Consider the following 20,058-nt stretch of genomic DNA (forward strand, 5'->3'; position numbering starts at 1 on the left):
TCATGTAATGACTTAGCAAAGGTGACATGCTGTAATGCAATAGATGATTGCAGGAGACACTGTCTGAATTAGACGTGGTTTTAAACAGACAGCAGTTGTCACATTTTATAGGTTTTGAAAGAGCACAGGTTAGAGTCTATGTCAGCAACACCATGACAGTCACATTCCCAGTCATGTGGTTCTCAACAGGGGTATGTGTACCTCTGGGGGTACGCAGCAGTCTTCCAGGGGGTACATCAACTCTTCTAGATATTTGCCTAGTTTTACTATGGCTACATAAAAAGCACTAGCAGTCAGTATAAACTAAAACTTCACACAGACAAAATGAGAAAGCAATTGTTCAATAATAGTGTGCTGTGACATTTTTATGTCTGATTTTGTAAGCATGTAGTTTAAGTGAGGTGAAATTTGGGGTACGCAAGACAAATCAGACCCCCGAAAGGTGCACAGTAGTCTGGAAAGGGTGAGAACCACTGCTCTGAACCACACATGCAGGCCCCCATAGGAGGGTTTGCCCTGTGTATGCGTGAATCATGTTTCAGAGGCGCTGCATCACGTGTGTGGCCCTTTGCAAATCCCTCATTACAGGCGTCAGTACCGAGCCACCCCTATGGACTGCACAGGGTTCTACACTTGGCGTATTTTCTAGCAGCGATAAACCCACAAGTGTGAAGAGAACAGTAACCTGTGTTAAATAAGGCATTTGAAAAAAACTAGTATGGTTTGTTTTGAGCACTTGGACTTGGCTTTGATTTTTAATATGCAGGTTCGCTGCATACTTTGGAGGTTGTTCAGACGGTAACAGAAAAACGTTTTATTTTGAGGCTTAGTATATACATGAACAACAAGGAGTCCGGTGGCACCTTAAAGCCTAAAAGATTTATTTGGGCATAAGCTTTTGTGAGTAAAAAAACCTCACTTCTTCAGGTGCATGGAGTGAAAGACTTTCATCTGAAGAAGTGGTTTTTTACCCACGAAAGCTTATGCCCAAATAAATCTTTTAGTCTTTAAGGTGCCACCGGACTCCTTGTTGTTTTTGTGGATACAGACTAACACGGCTACCCCCTGATACTTGCAGGGGCGGTTCTATATGTTTTTTGCCGCCCCAAGCACGGCAGTCAGGCAGCCTTCAGTGGCATGCCTGCGGGTGGTCTGCTAGTCACGCGGATTCTGCAGCGTTTCTACGGGTGATCTGCCGGTCCCGCGCCTTCGGCATACCCGCTGCCGAATTGCCGCCGAAGCCGCGGGACCGGCAGATCTCCTGCAGGCATGCTGCCGAAGGCTGCCTGAGTGCCGCCCTCACGGCGACCGGCACGCGGCCCCCCGCGGCTTCCCGCCCCAGGCACGCGCTTGCTGCGCTGGTGTCTGGAGCCACCCCTGGATACTTGAGTATATACATGAGGCCTCTAAGCACATTCTGCGGGGAAAACAAGTTGTGAGAGATGTATAGTGGCTAGAGTTTGAAAACATACAGAGGAGTTTGGTGACTATATAATCAAGTGCTTTCCCTTTCCATTTTCAGAAATACGGGGGCTCAGACATTGGTTTAATACCTGTATGCCCTTCCTTTTCTCCTGAGCTGCAGTCTTTGGTAAAAGATGGTGGTTCTTGTACAGTCCTGGACCAGCCCATTCCACTAGACAGACTGACACTCAAAAATATTGATCCATTCCATGTGACAGGTATGTTTAATGCATTTTGGCAGCTTTCTATGTACAGTGTATACATAGAGCCCCTGGTCTTTGCACCACATGCACCCGCCCACTCACCTCCCTCTTGCCCCAGCATCGAATGGCTCCTAAGGGAGGCCTGCCACCAGAGAGTTCCCATGAGAATCACTTGCCTCCTGAATCATGGGAGTAGGGAGTGGGAGGAGTTCCAAGGATGACAGTGGAAGCCATGCAAGTCACGGGAGCCTAGCTATTGTAATTTGTGTTGCTTTTCCCTGTGGCTTTGGAGAGAAGGAGAATCCTATAGAGAGTGGCCACTTTCTCCCAGGGCTATGGAGCCCTATAAAGTGACCCTAGAGTTTTGGGAGGGGAGTTTACCACCTTTAATGCTCGCTTCAGTTTAGAGCCTCCTAGAGCCCAATGCTGAGTTATAGAAATAACACAGGGCCATCTGTTAAAAATGTTTCGATCCCACATTCAAGTCAAGTTAACTATCAAAATCCTACTGCTTGTCCACTGAGCAATCTAGCCCCCCAAATCCACAGATATTAAAAACAAACCTGAAACCCACAGAATTTATGCTAGCCTGGAAGTTCATCCATCCTGACTCATCGGCATTCCGCACCACTGCCAAGCCAGGCAGCAAAGAGAACAAACACAACTAACAAGGAGATAAAAGCACTAGCGTCAGAATTAAAAAACAGTGGCTCCTTAAACCTGCTGCAGACACTGTCTGTCTCTGTGCGTGCGTCTAAATGCATCTCCCTACCAACACAGTCTAAATGCAGCAAACAAATGGCCTGTGATTTGCACTGCAGGCAGTAGGTGAAGGTAAGGGCAACATCTGCCTCTCTGATCTTGAATGTGCTAATTTGGGCATACACAGATTCTTATTGCACAAGAAACCTCTTGGGCATGTAATATGAGAAATCCAATGAGCTGGACTATTGCAATGTAAAGAAATGTTTGCCAGTGTACCGTACTTCAGCTGTCCAGCTAGTGCTCTATCAGATCACATGTAAAAGCTGCAGCAGATCTGGAACCACATCATCAAAGTGTTGAGCTGTATGTCTCTCCCCCCGCCCCCCCCAGCCTACATCCCCCCTTCAGTCCATCAGTTAATGTAGCCTTAATGCCCCACTTGTTGACTTCTGCCATTCCTGTCTCTGTGCGATTTCCATGCTGCCCACTGTGCATGGGACACCTCTATATCCCAGGACACTGGGTCTCCACTTCCTTCCCATTCAGATCCTTCCTAAAGGCCACAATGTCCACAAACCCTAATCATCCCAGAACACCTCTCTATCACCATGTCACGCTGCAGAAAATAGTCATTCAGAATAACTCATTAAACTGTAACTTAACTCCCTCTCTGGTCTCTTAGTGCATCCTGCCTCCTCTGAGTCTGTGTTTTAGAGTGACACGCCCTTCCCCTCTCCCCATCCCCCCCACCCCCTCCTAGGGAAGGGACTGACTTCATTTTTGTGTCTGGTACAAATGCTGGACACATCACTGGTACTTAACAATAATAAATAATAATAATGAGGATAATGCTATCACATGACAGATGTAATGGCTTCTGATCTGAGCAGAAGACCTTAAGCATAAAGGTTCCTTCACATGCTACATTAGTTATGAGTTCATAATAGTGCAAAGTAACAACATCAAACAGGAGGAGAGGCACAGGCAGTAGAGAGCTCCTCCCCGTGAACATAGATAGGCAGCCTAATTTCTTGTAAAAGGCACCAAGGGTTAGAACTGAATCACTCAGTCTCCAGTGTTGGTGTTACAGCATAATTTCATCCTGGGGGCTCAGTTTAAATGAAGAATTTCATTCTTAGAGAGACAAGGTGGGTGAGGGAATATCTTTTATTGGACCAACTTTTGTTGATGAGAGAGACAAGCTTTCGAGCTACACTGAGCTTGTCTTCAGGTCTGGGAAAGGTGCTCCAAGCATCACAGCTAAAAGCAAAGTGGGACAGATTTCCCAGACCTGAAAGAGTGCTCTATGTAAGCTCAAAACTTGTCTCTCTCACCAACAGAAGTTGGTCCAATAAAAGATATTACCTCACCCACCTTTTCTTTCTAATAACCTGGGACCAACACGACTGGATGATTTAGTTGGGGATTGCTCCTGCTTTGAGCAGGGGGTTGGACTAGATGACCTCCTGAGGTCCCTTCCAACCCTGATATTCTATGATTCTATTATTCTATTCTATGATTTTACAACAATACTGAATTTCATTCTTGTAATCTATTGGCAGGACTTTGTAGTTAATATTCTGACTTAGATCCAAAATTCAGTTATTAATGTGAGTATCATTAAGTTTCTCCCCACAAGTGGCTGACTTCCAGGTCAACAGTTAAACATGGCCTGGGAGGATCTTGAGTTGGGGAAAAAAGGCAAATCTTCTTTGGGGGCCAGGAGGACTTGCACTACCCCAATCCTGGACAATCCATGGTAGCTCATGGGGCTTTACATTCACAGCCTCTAATTAAATATATACATAAAAACCCCTACATCCTTTCATAGTGTTCTGCAAAACATCTGCCTTGTGTACCATCGTGCACCCAAATATTGTCAATCTGGCCACATTAAGAGTCAATTGCAATTCCCAGGGCAGGGCCACCAAAAGTGACTTTAAAGTCCTTATTCAGACCTGGTAGTTTACGAGATTTGTGAGCAATTTTTTCATGGGCTTTTTCCAGTGGTAGCCATATGGGCTGGCATTACACCAAACTCAGCAGTAGGATCTCTGGGACTAGTGCAAGGACAAGTAGATAGGAGAAGATATGAGCTACTGTAACCCACACACCTCTTGGGTGTGGAGCTCTGTCCCCTCTAGTGGCACCAAGACCACTTAGGCTAGGTCTACACTGGGGGGGGGGGGTGATGTCAACCTAAGATACGCAACTTCAACTACTCGAATAGCGTAGCTGAAGTAGGCGTATCTTAGGTCGATGTACCTGGTCGTGAGGACAGCGGCGAGTCGACCACTGCCGCTCCCCCGTCGACTCCGCTTCCGCCTCTTGTAAGCTGGAGTTCCGGAGTCGATGGCAGAGCGATCGGGGATTGATTTTATTGCGTCTACACTAGACACGATAAATCAATCCCCGATAGATCGATCACTACCCACTGTTCCAGCGGGTAGTATAGACGTACCCTTAGAGATTAATGAGTCTGCTCTACAGCCTTAGGTAAGGGGCAGATGGCTTTTAGCTCATGCAGTAGAGGCTCATGTATTTAGCTCCCGAGGTCGCAGGTTCGATCTCACCCACCGACGACTGGGGTCTGTCAGTGTTACACTACCCCATCAAATGTTTTCTAAAAGCCAGTTGAGGGGACAGAAGCCTGTGAGGATCCATTTGGGAACTTTGCAGCAGTGGGTGATTCCACTGCCTATGATCTGGGATATGATGTAACAGAGCCCACCCCCAAGACTCCCTCAGGGTCTGGCAGTGGGATTTTTAGAGTTAAGTAACTGGCTAGTGCTGGTGTCAGAGTGCAAAACATTTATAACATCAACAGATTCCTTCTGGCATTAAGGAATGGCCTGTGCTCAGCACTAGCATTAGCAGAGGCATTTTTATATAATTTCCTAATGATTTGAGAAAATATTTTCTGTGCCTAATAAGGTTATCAAGTGGTTCCCCACTTAGATTTTGATGTCTAGGCCCCACTGAAGTGGATGCAGTAGGGGAGTTCCCAGCTGCTAGAGAAGAGTTTCTTCAAGGCTGAACTAACAGCAGAAGCACAGCGGATTCCATTGTGAGAGTTGTACCCTCTGCAACAGAAAAAGGAGACATGGGGGGTGGGGTTTGAGAGCGGGGTATTTTTTAAAAAGAAATCTTAGAATATACAGAATATTGCCGCCACACCTAAAAGTAGCAGGATTCAAAATTTCCACTCAGTTTATTCGTCTGCAATGTTATGGGAGCTCATGGGGACAATTTGGCTGCAAGTTTTAATGAGATATTTACAATCACTCCCATTAAAGCTGTCTCCGCAGTGATCCGAGAGGAGCAGACGCTGTGCCTCTCATGCTGCATGGAAGAATATTTAATGGGGATTTAACGAATTCTGCTAAAACGCTGAGCCTAATCCAGAAGCAATTTTCAATCCAGTGCTGCTTTATTTTCACATTTTTTCCTACCCTCAAGCCTACCAGCGCACACACTGCTTGTTACAGATTGTGTCCGGAGCAGCTTTTCTTTGTATTGCAATAGTGTCAAGGACCACAGTCCTAGTCCAGGGCCCCATTGCACAGCAGCTAACGCAAACACAGAAAAAGCTGCCCATGCCCCAAAGAGTTTACAGTTCACACTGCAGCCATCTGTGATCTGACCCTGATTTAAAAAAAAAAAATCCATTGACAGGGTTTCTTTCTTTAAACAATGAACAGAGAATGGAAATTTTCAGCCCAAAAGATAAATGTCCTAGAAAGTTGTGAGCTTGTGAAAACAGAATGGAAGTGACGGAAATTTATGTGCAGCCTGCAGGATAGAGTTCACTGCTGGTAACTTTCGAGTGTTTAATATTTTGAGGAATGCTCTCAGAGCTGTATTTTTATTGGGTTATGCTGACCGGCAGTGGTCAAATTAATCATAGGTGGAAGCTTGATTTTTAATCTGATAAATATAGCACATCTGTCACATTACTGAAGGCAGGTCCTATCCTGGAAAGAAATCCAGCTGACTGCAGAAATAGTCCATTGCAATAGTAAGGAAGTACCCATCAGAGCAGAATTCTATCAGCAGACAAGAGCTGTATAATTACACACACTAATTCTAGCCTCAAGCCTGCCACATATCAGTCCAATGATGAGACGTCTTACCCTCATAATGCTAGGAAGCCTGTCCTAAAGGCAAAGCTATACTCAAACACCAGGGCCATGTACTAGAGATATAGGAGTAATAGTGGAAATCTGTCTTTGAAGGTACATAAGGAGCAACGTGCCTTTTAACATCTCTGCTCGGAATTTAAACTTTGCAATTCCTTATGATCTCTCTCTGTTGAGAATCCTATGCCTGTAGGCTGGAAGGATCCTTCCTTACAGACACAGATATGCTGCTCCAGTAAAGATTACTAATCTTCACTGCTGTGAAGTGTAGATTCTCTGTCATTGATGTTATTGAGAGTCTCTTGCGGTGACTGGCACTTTGATGAGAGGCATTTTAGAAGAGCAAATACTACATAAAAGCACACAGCTCCAAAGCAAATGGTGTGAACTAAATGGTTCTCAAAAAGGTACCTCAAACACAGCAAATTTAGAGATGATTGGCGTGTCTTGGCAGCCTGACCTCTGCATTGCCCTCTGGGATATATGCTTTTAAAAGCTAACCTCAGGCCAGGGGCATCATTTGCAGGGAGGTGATCCCACCCCGCACTCTCAGATTGAATTTTGCTCTGTCCTCCCAGCAGTACTAAATATAAAATAAATGGGCCAGGTTCTGATCTCACTCATTAATGGAAGCAGGGAATAAAAACAATTAATGATATCAGAATTGGGCCCACTTCAAGGCTCAGTGTTGCAATGCTACCCCAGCACATACCCCAGGAGGGAGAAAGGGTGTAATAGGGAAACTGCAGCCCAAAATGCAAGGCACCAGGGAAAGTCCCCATAACAACTTCTCAGATCTAAGTATTTGGGATGAAATCCTGGCTCCATTGAAGTCAGAGGGGATTGTGCAGTGTGGGCCATTTGGGTAGAGAAATGTCTGGTGTACACACCACTGAACACAGGAACAAAACCAAGCACAGCTGTGCTCTGCATTGAAATCCCAGATGATTCAGCACATGCTTTGCTGGACAGAGATGGGATTAGAGACACGCTTAAAGATAAACCCATGCCCAAGAGTTCTATTGAATTAGGGCCACTTACAGTCCCATCTTGGAATTGAAATCAACCTTCAGCATTAGAGGCAGTGCTGCATCTGTGTGAAGTAATGTCTGCAAGGAATTTACTACATAACAGCAATAAATCAACGATGTCTATGATCTCAACACCCCTGTGAATTTCCAATGTGAAAAAGAATAGAGCATCTGACAAAGAGTTATGTCACCTGAGAGCACTTAAGGATATGTCTACCGCATTTTGGAGCAAGCCTCCCCGGCCAGTCGATAGACTCACATGAATATGCTAAAAATAGCTGTGTAGTCAGCACTTTGAAGTTGAGGCTCGGGCTCTGAACCTTTGGGGGAAAAGGGGGGGGATGGGCTTCATAGCCTGTGCTCCAGACCAAGCTGCAACTTCCAAACACGGTCGACATAGCTAGTTTTAGAGTGAGTCCCGCTAATCCAAGTCTGCTGACTCAGGGTGGGAGGCTCACTCCAAAATGCTGTGTAGACAACCCCTTATTTACTGCATAGTGACATTGCTTGGAACACCAACCTTTAAAACCTTTCCATTTTGCTTTTCCTTTTTAAAAGGTCTAAGTTACTTTCTTACTTCAATTATAATTGATTCCACTCTGTTTTGATGGAAAATCTTAAGGAAACGTACGAAAGCTCTTCACCCCACTTTGGCCCCTTTATGCCAGGTCAAAGGGCCAGGGTAGCATAAAGGGTCTCTCAAAGCCCCATTAACTGATTAGAGGAAGATTTGCCCAGAGCAGGCACTGCAGAAGACAACCGCAAGACTATCTTTCAGAGGATCCTATCATAAGCCTTGATGTCAGGAGCATGCTGGGGGCCAGACCACAACATGGAGTGCTGTGCAGATTCCAGGCAGTGCTGAAGCCTAAGAGGTGTTATCTGCATGATCCCTAAAGAGGGGCACCAGCTTATTTGTGTTCATTGGAGAGGGGTGACACTCCTATCTGTACCTGGAAAAGCATTTGGCATTATCAGTTTGAATAGGATGAAAACTGCCATTGCCAAAGTACAAGGGGTGGGGGAGGGATAGCTCAGTGGTTTGAGCATTGGCCTGCTAAACCCAGGGTTGTGAGTTCAATCCTTGAGGGGGCCACTTAGGGATCTGGGGCAAAATCAGTACTTGGTCCTGCTAGTGAAGGCAGGGGGCTGGACTCGATGACCTTTCAGGGTTCCTTCCAGTTCTAGGAGATGGGATATCTCCATTACTTAGGAAGAACATCAGGGATTTCAACCCACTGGGTGGTGTTCAGACCAGGTTTCCGCCGTCCCAAAACTTATTGAGAAGGGCTTAGAATACCAGCAAAAGATGGTTTTCAATTTAATTGAATTTATAAAACTGTTTGATAAAGAATCTGTCTAGAAGATCCTGAAACTCTGTGGAATTTCAGCAAACATGTGTAACCCTTCTACCAGGTGGAGCCAGCAGCAACCAGGGCCAGGTTCAATATCTAGGGGTTCCTTTCCATCGATACGAAACAGAACTGGCTCAAGTCCCACCCAGTAACCTGGGAAAATTACATACCATCCCTGGGGCAATACTTCCCCACTCGCAAGCAGAGTCCAAGTGTAGAAAATAAACTTTTAATAAGAGGAGGAATTAACTCGGAGTTAATTTGGGAAAACACCACAAATAGGGTTCATAAACATAAACCATGAATAAAAGGCCCATCCCCAAGTAAGTTGGGCAGTGTCCTTTTCCCTTCAGGGTCTTAAGTCCATCAACCCAAAAGTCCCTTTCACATGCCCGACCCTTCTCTGCACCCCACTCACAGTTGTTGTCCTTGGTCAGTGCAGACCCAGAGTTCAGAGGTGCATCGGCAGAGTTCACCTCCCACCCTGGGTGGGGGGTAAAGAGGCATCTTACTCGCTCTGCTGGCTGCTCACCGGCCACCTGCTCACTGCTCTTGCCGCACCCCTTCACCAGCCACCCACCTGGCTGCTCATTGCACCTCTCTGCCGCCACCCTGCTGGCCACTCGTCACACGTCTCCACCAGCCACCCTGCTGGCCGCTCATCACGCATCTCCACCGCCGCCCTGCTGGTCACTCATTCACCAGCTGTCTGTCAGTCACCTTCTGCCTCTGCTGTGACGTCTGCACATCAGTGTCTCAGTGATTTTCAGCTCTTTTGCAGGCTGGGCAGAAACACTGCCCCCTCTCAAGTGATTTCAGCTCTCATGATTTTAGCTCTCAGCAGGGCAGAAACACAGTCCTACCACAAGTGGTTTCAGCTCTGATTGAACAATTAAAATAACAAGAGAGGCTTCTAATGAAGCCTATTTAGCTCTATTCTTTGAAAGGGGGGAAGAACAGGTTAAGCCAGTCTGGAGAGGACCCTGGGGGGGGATGGGAAGGGGGGTTGTGCAGCCTCCTGACCAGGACACCGGGACTCCTATCCCCACCCCTCTTACTTTCACAGGGCTCTGACATTCAAGCCCCTGCTTAATGAGGTTCTTTCAACTGAGGGCACCCCCCCCCCACTCATTTGGGACAGGTTAAGCACAGTCCTGCTGCTTTCCTGTATTCCTACAATAATTACAACATTGGTAACCATATTTCACTACCCCTGCATTCAGTACTAAGGTGACTTGTACCCAACACCAGCCACGGTTGATCCTTTGACACAGCTGTATCTGATGAACATGTAAACAGAGCAGGAGCAAACTGTATTTACATAACACACCCATAGTCTCCTCCCCTCCCAGCTAGCTGTCAGGGAGGCATTCATTCAGCCCCTGTTTTCACATATTTAATTGGATAAAAGCTTTGTATGATGAGTGTGCCTGCTGTGTCAGGACACAGAATGGAGACACTGATTGTTACTGGTGGTGCAAGGCAAAGTTGCATACTCTCCCCACTTCTCTTCTGCATTGTCACGGACTTTGTGATGAGAACAGCAATGGCTGCTGTCCAGATCACTGGTGTAATTTGGGCAAGAGATAAGCTGAAAGACCTAGATTTTGCAGATGATACAGTCGTGTTGGATACCAATTTGGATGGAATGAAAAGACTCTTTATGAGCAAAAAAACAGAAGCTGCCAAATTGGGACTTATCAGTACACAGAAGATTAAGATCATGGAGATAGGGAGAATGCTGCCAACACTGGTTGATATGTGATTGATGGAAAAGAGTAAGAAAGAATTAAGGACTTCAGCCTTCTTGGAAGTACAATATTGCTAATGGTCAGCTCGCTAAAGAAGTGAAGGAAGAATCAGCAAAGCCAGTGGATTATTTTCCCATTTGACAAACATCTGGAAGAATAAGAAGATACATCTACACACTAAAATAAGATTGTATAATGCTATTGTCCTCCCACACAATTGTACACCTTGGAAACGTGGCAGATGGTGGAAAGGTACAAGAGAAAGCTGAATGAATTTCAGCAGTGCTTTTTAAGAAGAAACTTTGTAAGCACACTGGGGACTGAATAATCAGACAGAGATGGTTACGGTGGCTCAGCCAGGTCATCAGGCTACCCCATGGCAGAAGGACAAGATGCATCTTAGGTTGGCTTCCACTGGTGGGAAGAGAAGCCATGCAGGACAAAGAATGACCTATCGTAGGATGATCAAAAAGGAAGTTGTCTCCACTATGGCAACATCTGATGGAGTCAAACTTCTTGCTCTGGACAGATAGCAGTGGGAAAAATGGGTTGCCTTATGTGACACTAGGCACAGGAGACTCTAAGTCTAAGTAAGGAGTCTATAGGGCAGCCGTAACTCACACAGGCTGTTTAAGTTACACCTGGGACCTCTCCAGCCATGGGAGCATCCCAGTGTCAGGATGGTGCACAGGTGGTTTAAAGCCACCATGGACCCACCCCTTTCCCCTGGGCTGCAAGTTCTTTGCTTTGTCTCTTGGGCTCAGCACAGAATCTCCCCAAGTATTTTCAATACAGCACATAGCATGTCTCTTTAGAGCATTTCCCCCCTGAACAAGACTCAAAAGCAGCTAATTGCAGAACCAACTTTTTGAAATAATTTGAGGCTATTTTTTTCATAACATAAAATTCAAACTGCCAGCATGTGTTTCCCTAATAACCAATCAGAAAAGCTGATTTTCCAAGGAGACACAAAGATATGATTGATATATAGTGAATCAATCTGATGGGATTTTGATAAGGTGGCTTACCTTGTGTGTGTTCTTTCATTTGCTTTGTTTTGTTTTATAGTCCTTGGGCTGCGAAATGCTTTTGTAATACAACATGAAAATAGATATCAACAGTGCATCGGAGTCTTCTTACTACAAGCACAAACAGAGATGGTCAAAGTAAGTCCTGTATTTTACAAGACCTTTTTAAAATTACATTTATTGAAGGAAAGATCTCTCCTAAAGAGAATTTTACTTAAGGAACTATATCTGACAGAAATATGACCTGATTTACTCTCTTCCCTAAAAAAATCTTCCACTGTTATAGAGTTTGTAATTACAGTACTCATGTACTGATTTTAAGTGAGGACCTCCAGCAGGTCACATACTAGCTTTTCAAATTCTGACTTATTAAAGTTCAATTCCTGCATAACAGGAATCAAGAAATTGAGCCATTCCCAAAAACTAAAACAATTTTTATGTAATAATTTTAAGACATTAAAACTTTGACATTGTCAATCTAATTATCCCACACCACACTTTGAAAATGTGTATTATAATTTTTGCATATATATTATTATATACATTTATAAAACTATTGTAATTTCATACCAGTGGGTATGGTATGAAAACGTATCTGTCTCCAAGAAAGTGAGTTTGATTCCAAGAGTATGTAAATTCCCCTTCATCTGCACACCATCCTGAATTTTGAGTAATAGACCGGTGCATTTTATTATTTATTTGCAGCATCTAAATGTGGGCTAGGCATTTCATGGAACATAACAGATTGGTTCTATAAGTTGTATTTCATTCATTAGCACTTGGAAGAACAAAATGAGACTTTCAAATAACACTAATTCTTAAAAATACAGAACATGGTAGACGAAGTGCCCCGGCCCCCAGGGCAAGGCAATAAATATACCCTTTCTACTTCTAAGTCACTGGCTCACATCTGAAATAGGTTCTGGAAGTAGTTACAATCTTGCTACAATACTTTGCCCTCCAACATTGGCAGTGTTCCAGTTTACTTCCATCTTCTCCCAGTCCTGCAATATACGATTGAGCACTAAAATCCTGATATTAAACAGCATCTGCATTATAGGTTAATAATAATGCAACGACACTTTGTCTTTCAGTTCCACATTATTGTAAAAAGCTATATCGCATTGGACAGTATTTTGGGGGCCTACATGAAATGAGCTGGCCTCATTTTGCACTTCACAATCAGCACAATTTTCGACTAATTCAGCCAAGGGGCCCTGATGTTTCCAGCTGGTGTTGTGGGTCTAAGAATAAAAACACTGTCTGCGATCCTCTGGCAACTTTGTAGATCAGGATCTTGAAGTAGATGGGGCACTTCAAAGAGAGCCAGTACATTGCATGGAGCACCAATGATATGGTCTCATTGACTTGTCCTATTCAGAAAAGGCTACTGCATCCTGAAGCAGCTGAGAACAGCTCTTAGATTTACTGGATTTTGCGGGATGTTCCATATTACAGCTAAATCAGGCTCCCTGTACCACTGCATAGCACAGTCAGACAACATTCAGCAGACATATGAGAGCGTGAGAGATAAGTTAATTGAAAAATTGCACAAAGTCACTTTGGCAGAGCTAGGAGTAGAATCCAAGTCTCTAATATGGCAGATCTAAGTCTCATTCACACAGCTGTACAGCCCATCAGAAAGGCTCTGCCCAGTCTATTTGGTTGGCTTTTCTGACCCATACCACGAGATCACACCCTTCCTCCTAGAGCTAGGAATTGAGCCCAAGAATCCTGAACCCAACATTTCACTATTGCGTAGAACACAGCTGTATCACTGTGACGGGGTGTACCAGGGCCCTCTGTTGGAGACTTTGTGGCCCTGCCACACCCTGCTTGTGGAAAAGGAGCAGTGAAGGTGGGTCCTCCAGGTCTGCCTAGAAAGACTGCAGGGAAGCGGCCAGAATGAAGCCAGCACAGTTAAAAGGAGCTGCAGGGCTGAGCAGTCAGTTTCTGGCAGGACCAGTGGCGTAAGGAAGGTGTCTCTTGCTGGTGCTCAAGTGAGAACCAAAAGTCAGGTTCTGGTGGCACTGGCATTCCGTGAGGAAGGAAGGGAGTTGAGAACTTCAGCCGTGAGGTAAGGGTGAAGAGGAAGGGGTTACATGGGAAATGGCTCAAGGAACGGCAATAGCAAAAGAGTTAAAGGAAGCAGCACATGGTTGCTATTTGTTGGGACCCTGGGTTGTGACCTGGTGGAGTGGCCAAAGGCCCGAGAAGGGGACAAGTTTCATGTAGAAGCCCAAGCACAAAGCTAGAATTTAAAGGGTTCAAGGACATGACTGATGACTCTGTAGAGCACCAACCCTTTGTTGAACTCTGTCACCCACAGAAGGGGACTGACCTTGAAGGAGTAACCTGGCTGGAAAGCTTGGTTAAGAAGGACTGATAAGGCAAATAGTCTCCAGGGAGACAGCCCTGCGGGCACTGCTCCATACCAGGATGGGCCTAAAGCTAGCCCAGAAGGGCTGAGAACTAAGCCCAGTTACAGGGCTGCAGATACCAACCAGTGCTCAATGATAGGCCCTGTTGGACTTATTGTTTTACCCCGGAAAGAGTTTATTTGTTTGTTCACATATTGATTGTGTGTGACCTGGCCAGAGGGCTGGGCCATTGAAGATTAACAAGCTGTCAGGGGACGCTGGGAGCAGAGAGAGAGAGAGAGAGAGTGCAGGTTCTCACCTGACAGGAAGCGTTCATGAGAGGTGTCTCCTGGCACGATCACCCACTCCAAAGTACGTCTGTCACCCTCCTCCCCCACTCTGGCTGCTCCACAGACAAGATAACCATTACTCCCTTAGATGAAAAGTTAGAGAGAGGTCTGTGCTAGATACAGAAAAGATCCAGTATTCAAACATTATTCATGACTTATATGCGGGTTCCTTAGAGTTGCACATGACTGCAGTTGTTTTTCTATCTTTCTATTTTTAAAACAGGTTTATTTAATTCATTCAGTGAGAAAACATCCTTAAAAACAGTTTTTTTGCCCCTAATGTCTTCCCTGAATACAGTGAAAAGAAGAACAGGAGTACTTGTGGCACCTTAGAGACTAACAAATTTATTAGAGCATAAGCTTTCGTGGACTACAGCCCACTTCTTCGGATGCATATAGAATGGAACATATAATGAGGAGATATATATACACACATACAGAGAGCATAAACAGGTGGGAGTTGTCTTACCAACTCTGAGAGGCCAATTAATTAAGAGAAAAAAAAAAAAAAACTTTTGAAGTGATAATCAAGCTAGCCGAGTACAGACAGTGTGATAAGAAGTGTGAGAGTACTTACAAGGGGAGATAGAGTCAACGTTTGTAATGGCTCAGCCATTCCCAGTCCTTATTCAAACCGGAGTTGATTGTGTCTAGTTTGCATATCAATTCTAGCTCTGCAGTCTCTCTTTGGAGTCTGTTTTTGAAGTTTTTCTGTTGTAATATAGCCACCCGCAGGTCTGTCACTGAATGACCAGACAAGTTAAAGTGTTCTCCCACTGGTTTTTGAGTATTTTGATTCCTGATGTCAGATTTGTGTCCATTAATTCTTTTGCGTAGAGACTGTCCGGTTTGGCCAATGTACATGGCAGAGGGGCATTGCTGGCACATGATGGCATATATCACATTGGTAGATGTGCAGGTGAACGAGCCCCTGATGGTATGGCTGATGTGATTAGGTCCTATGATGATGTCACTTGAATAGATATGTGGACAGAGTTGGCATCGGGGTTTGTTACAAGGATAGGTTCCTGGGTTAGTGGTTTTGTTCAGTGATGTGCTCACACATATGCTCTCTGTATGTGTGTCATTATATGTTCCATTCTATATGCATCCGAAGAAGTGGGCTGTAGTCCACGAAAGCTTATGCTCTAATAAATTTGTTAGTCTCTAAGGTGCCACAAGTACTCCTGTTCTTCTTTTTGCGGATACAGACTAACACGGCTGTTACTCTGAAACCTGAATACAGTGCTACACTATCTGACTCTGGAGATGATGACGCAGTCATGGTTAGCTATGTATCTGATAGGACACAGGAGCTCAGCTATTAGCCTTCTGGCCATTTAGGTGGGAAGAGACATTTCTGAGTATTACTTTTCATTTGGTGTCCTGGAGCAGTGAGGAGTCCATTAGGTCCCTGAGACTCACACCATCTGCACCACCAATGCTCTCCATTATGGATCTTCAGAGCACTGCTCTCTTCCCAACCAGCAACACTTCTGTGCTGCCCAGACTGAGTTTTAGCCAGGTGATTTTCACTTAGGTGTTTCTCTCACAAGGCTCTGCGACCCGAGGAAGTGATCTGCTTTTGAGGATAAGAGAATGTAGATCTGGAGGCCATAAGTATACTCGTAGCACTGAAGGCCACAGGGGTTTATTTCTTCTAGAGGTCTGACACATATATCATGTAGGAAGGAAGATGAGATCGAACCTTGGACACCACATAGAAGAGCTCTCTGAGAGGAGCAGCAGCTACCTGTAACGACCCTCTGTGATCCAACAAAAAAATTGGTGCTATCTTAGTATGTCTGTCAATGCTCATCGGATGTCATAAGCACACAAGCAGTACCTCGTGACCAACTGCTCTGACAGCTGACTGATCTATGGCCATGTCTACACTAGAGATCTTACAGGGGCACAGCTGTACCACTGCAGCTGTGTTGCTGTAAGGTCTCCAGTGTAGCTACTTTATGCCAGCAGGAGAGAGCTCTTCCGCTGGCATGATTAAATCACCCGCAACGAGTGGCAGCAGCTATATCAGCGGGAGAACATCTCCCATCGACATAGCGTTGTCCACACCAGCGCTTTAGTCGGTGCAACTTAGGTCTCTCCGGGATGTTTTTTTCACACCCCTGAGTGACATACATTTTACTGACACAAGTGCTAGGATAGACAGAGTAACAGTATTAACAAGGAAGACTGTCTGTTGCCCAAGACACCATCCACAGATATGACCAGTGTCATCTCTGCACTACCACGCAGTTAGAAGCCCAGCTGGGAATATTACACCATGGCTTCTCAATCATGTTTTCTATGGGAAAGCTAGAGACTGCATGGTAGTTGAACTGAACTTGTATTGTGGTTCAATTTTGTTCTGCCCTTTATCTGCTTGATATTGTAACCTATGCTCCACTCTTTGCACATGTAGGCTAATCAACAGTGAAAAGTTCCTATTTTTGGATTGTAGAAAAGTTATTTGTGTTACTAAACAAAACCCGGGCCCTGATTCTCCACTGTGTGAATACTTGAGTGAATGGCCTTGGAATAAATGGGGATAGCAGGGGGCCTACTCCGGCATAAGGTCTGTAACAGACCTTACTCCAATGAAGAATCATGAGTTTTGAAGCTCCACCTCTTACCCATGTTCCTCCTTGGATGATGGGAGTGAGGAGATGGCTGGTGCAGGAGGCGGCAGAGAGTTTCGCTATCCACAGAGATCTTGGTTCTTTTAAGGCCACTTTGCACAGCTTATGCAGCGTAATATGCCCTGAGCCAGACTGGAGAATCTGGATCCCAGGTTTATGGAACAATTTATGAACATAAATCAACCTTCTCTTCTAGAAGTAAGCTTGGAGAAGGTGCCCAGTCAAACACTGTACAATGTATTTTTATAGATTCAAGACTCTAAAGTTCAGGTATTTTAGTTATTAAAACTTTTTTAGGTCCTCAGCGTTTATCAAGCATTATTTTTCCTCTTACAGAAAACATGGATGTCAGAGATAGAAACTGCAGTCTCCAATTATGCCAACGGACACGAAACTCAGAAAAGCTCCTTTTTCTGTTTGCCATCTGAATCCTCTGAAATTTAATTGTGTAAATGCAAAATTGACAGATCCATTTTGAAGCCAGTTTACATGGTGGTAGCAAGATGATTTCTTTTAACAATCCTTGTTAGTTTCTGGTAACAATGGCCCTATGACCTGACTGGTTGGGGGCTGGGCATGGTGCATCTTGGCCAAAATGGAGCTAGAAATAAAACAGACAAGGTGGAATAGTGAGCTCAGTGGAACAACTTAATCATTCTTGGGTGCCCTCTAGCTTCTCTCAGAGGAAGGCTCTGGCCCAGGGGCAGGCAAACTTTTTGGCCTGAGGGCCGTATCGGGTTTTGGAAATTGTATGGAGGGCCAGGTAAAGGAGGCTGTGCCTCCCCAAACAGCCAGGCGTGGCCCGGCCCCCACCCCCATCCGACCCCCCCCCCGCTTCTTGCCCCCTGACAGCCCCTCCCCAGAACTCCTGCTCCCATCTACCCACCCCCCGCCCCCCCGCTCCCTGTCCCTTGACCACCCCTGGAACCCCCGCCCCTGACTGTCCCCAGCCGCCCCATCCAACCCCTCCTCTCATTCCTGACTGCCCCCACCGGACCCCTGCCCCCATTCAACCCCCGTTCCCCACCCTCTGACTGCCCTGACCCCTATCCACACCCCTGCCCCCTGACCATCACCCAAACTCCCCTCCCCTCTATCCAACCTCCCCTGCTCCCTGCCCCCTTACCATGCTGCCTGGAGCACTGGTGGCTGGCGGCGCTACATCCGCGTTGCCCAGAGCACCAGGACAGGCAGCTGCGTCACCCGGCTGGAGCCAGCCATGCCACAGTGCAGCTCATAGCACCGGGTCAGGCAGCAGCTTTGCAGCTGTGCTGCCCCAGGAACTCGCAGCCCCGCTACCCGGAGCATTGCGCCGGCAGCACAGTGAGCTGAGGTTGCGGAAGAGGGGGATCAGCGGGGGAGGAGCCGGGGACTAGCCTCCTGGGGCAGGAGCTCCGGGGCCGGGCAGGAGGGTCCCGCGGGCTGCCGTAGTTTGCCCACCTCTGCTCTAGCCACAGGGGTGTGCTGCCTTGCTGCTGTTATTCCACTGATAGCAGAAGAGGGGAAATTATCTTGGAAAATGTGTGTCCAGGCGGGAGGAAAGGCAAGGACGATTATTTTCTGAGTTCACTCACTGTCCTAATACATACAAATGCATTGGGGCTTTACAGAATCTTTTGAGAAAGATCCTCATTTGTGGTTGGGTGACAGAACATGGGCTTCCTTATCGAATACCTAAATCCACCACAAAAAATAAAAAATTACTTGTACTAATAGGGGGAATTTTCAAAGGCACAAATGGTGCCCAATTTGCAGTTGGGCACCTCACTACCCTTTGTGCCTTCAAAAATCTCCTCCTTACATCTCATACTGACTGAGTGAACTGATAATTTTCCAGTGCACACAACACTGGTCTACAATTTTTGAGAAGTCGTCTGCTTCAGAGATAAAATGTGCTATTTATTATGTATTTTGATGTGCTGAATTCAAATATGACAATTAAAACAACTGATTGGCTACTGTTTCTAAGATATTTAAGTTTTTACATTTTATGTCTATGTAGATAGTAGAGTTTTAATCATAAATTGTAAACCTAGGTCTTTTCATGAATTTATGGTTGCTTTACATGATAATATTTCACCTGTCCTGTTTATGTAACACTTTAAAAATCAGCAAAAGGGTTATATAAATAACATTTATTATGAAACAAAAGGCAAAAAACTATTATGTACATAGTTTAGTCCTATTCAGTGTCTACTCGGCGCTTCTTGGCTTGTTTCTTGTATTCATTAAATGGAGCATCTCTTGTCACTGTCCAGCAATAGTCTGCAAGCACTGATGGGCTCCATTTGCCCCAATAGCGTTTCTCCATTGTTGCAATGTCCTGGTGAAATCACTCGCCGTGCTCGTCGCTCACTGCTCCGCAGTTCGGTGGAAAAAAATCTAGATGAGAGTGCAAAAAATGGTATCTTTAGTGACATGTTGCAACCAAGACTTTTGTATGCCTTGAGGAGGTTTTCCACCAACAACCTGTAGTTGTCTGCCTTGTTGTTTCCGAGAAAATTTATTGCCATTAACTGGAAGGCTTTCCATGCCGTCTTTTCCTTGCCACGCAGTGCATGGTCAAATGCATCATCTCGAAGAAGTTCACGAATCTGAGGACCAACAAAGACATCTTCCTTTATCTTAGCTTCACTTAACCTTGGAAATTTTCCACGGAGGTACTTGAAAGCTGCTTGTGTTTTGTCAATGGCCTTGACAAAGTTCTTCATCAGACCCAGCTTGATGTGTAAGGGTGGTAACAAAATCTTCCTTGATTCAACAAGTGGTGGATGCTAGACACTTTTCCTCCCAGGCTCCAATGACTGTCGGAGTGGCCAATCTTTCTTGATGTAGTGGGAATCTCTTGCATGACTATCCCATTCGCAGAGAAAACAGCAGTACTTTGTGTATCCAGTCTGCAGACCAAGCAAGAGAGCAACAACCTTCAAATGGCCACAAAGCTGCCACTGATGTTGGTCATAGTTTATGCACCTCAAAAGTTGTTTCATGTTGTCATAGGTTTCCTTCATATGGACTGCATGACCAACT

At 45.3% G+C, this 20,058-nt stretch overlaps 1 protein-coding gene across 1 annotated transcript in view; it reads left to right on the forward strand.

The window, feature by feature from the left end:
* The window catches only part of PLEKHG7 (pleckstrin homology and RhoGEF domain containing G7), a 52,779-nt gene extending 35,307 nt beyond the window's left edge, over positions 1 to 17,472 (forward strand). Inside the window, exons 14-16 of the mRNA XM_034769803.1 lie at positions 1,523 to 1,682; positions 11,717 to 11,814; positions 17,365 to 17,472. Coding sequence (XP_034625694.1) covers positions 1,523 to 1,682; positions 11,717 to 11,814; positions 17,365 to 17,472 — 366 coding nt within the window. The remainder of the gene's footprint in view (positions 1 to 1,522; positions 1,683 to 11,716; positions 11,815 to 17,364) is intronic.
* Positions 17,473 to 20,058: the final 2,586 nt, after the last annotated feature.

Source organism: Trachemys scripta, chromosome 1 (genome assembly GCF_013100865.1).
Source record: "Trachemys scripta elegans isolate TJP31775 chromosome 1, CAS_Tse_1.0, whole genome shotgun sequence".
NCBI classification, from domain to species: Eukaryota; Metazoa; Chordata; order Testudines; family Emydidae; genus Trachemys; species Trachemys scripta.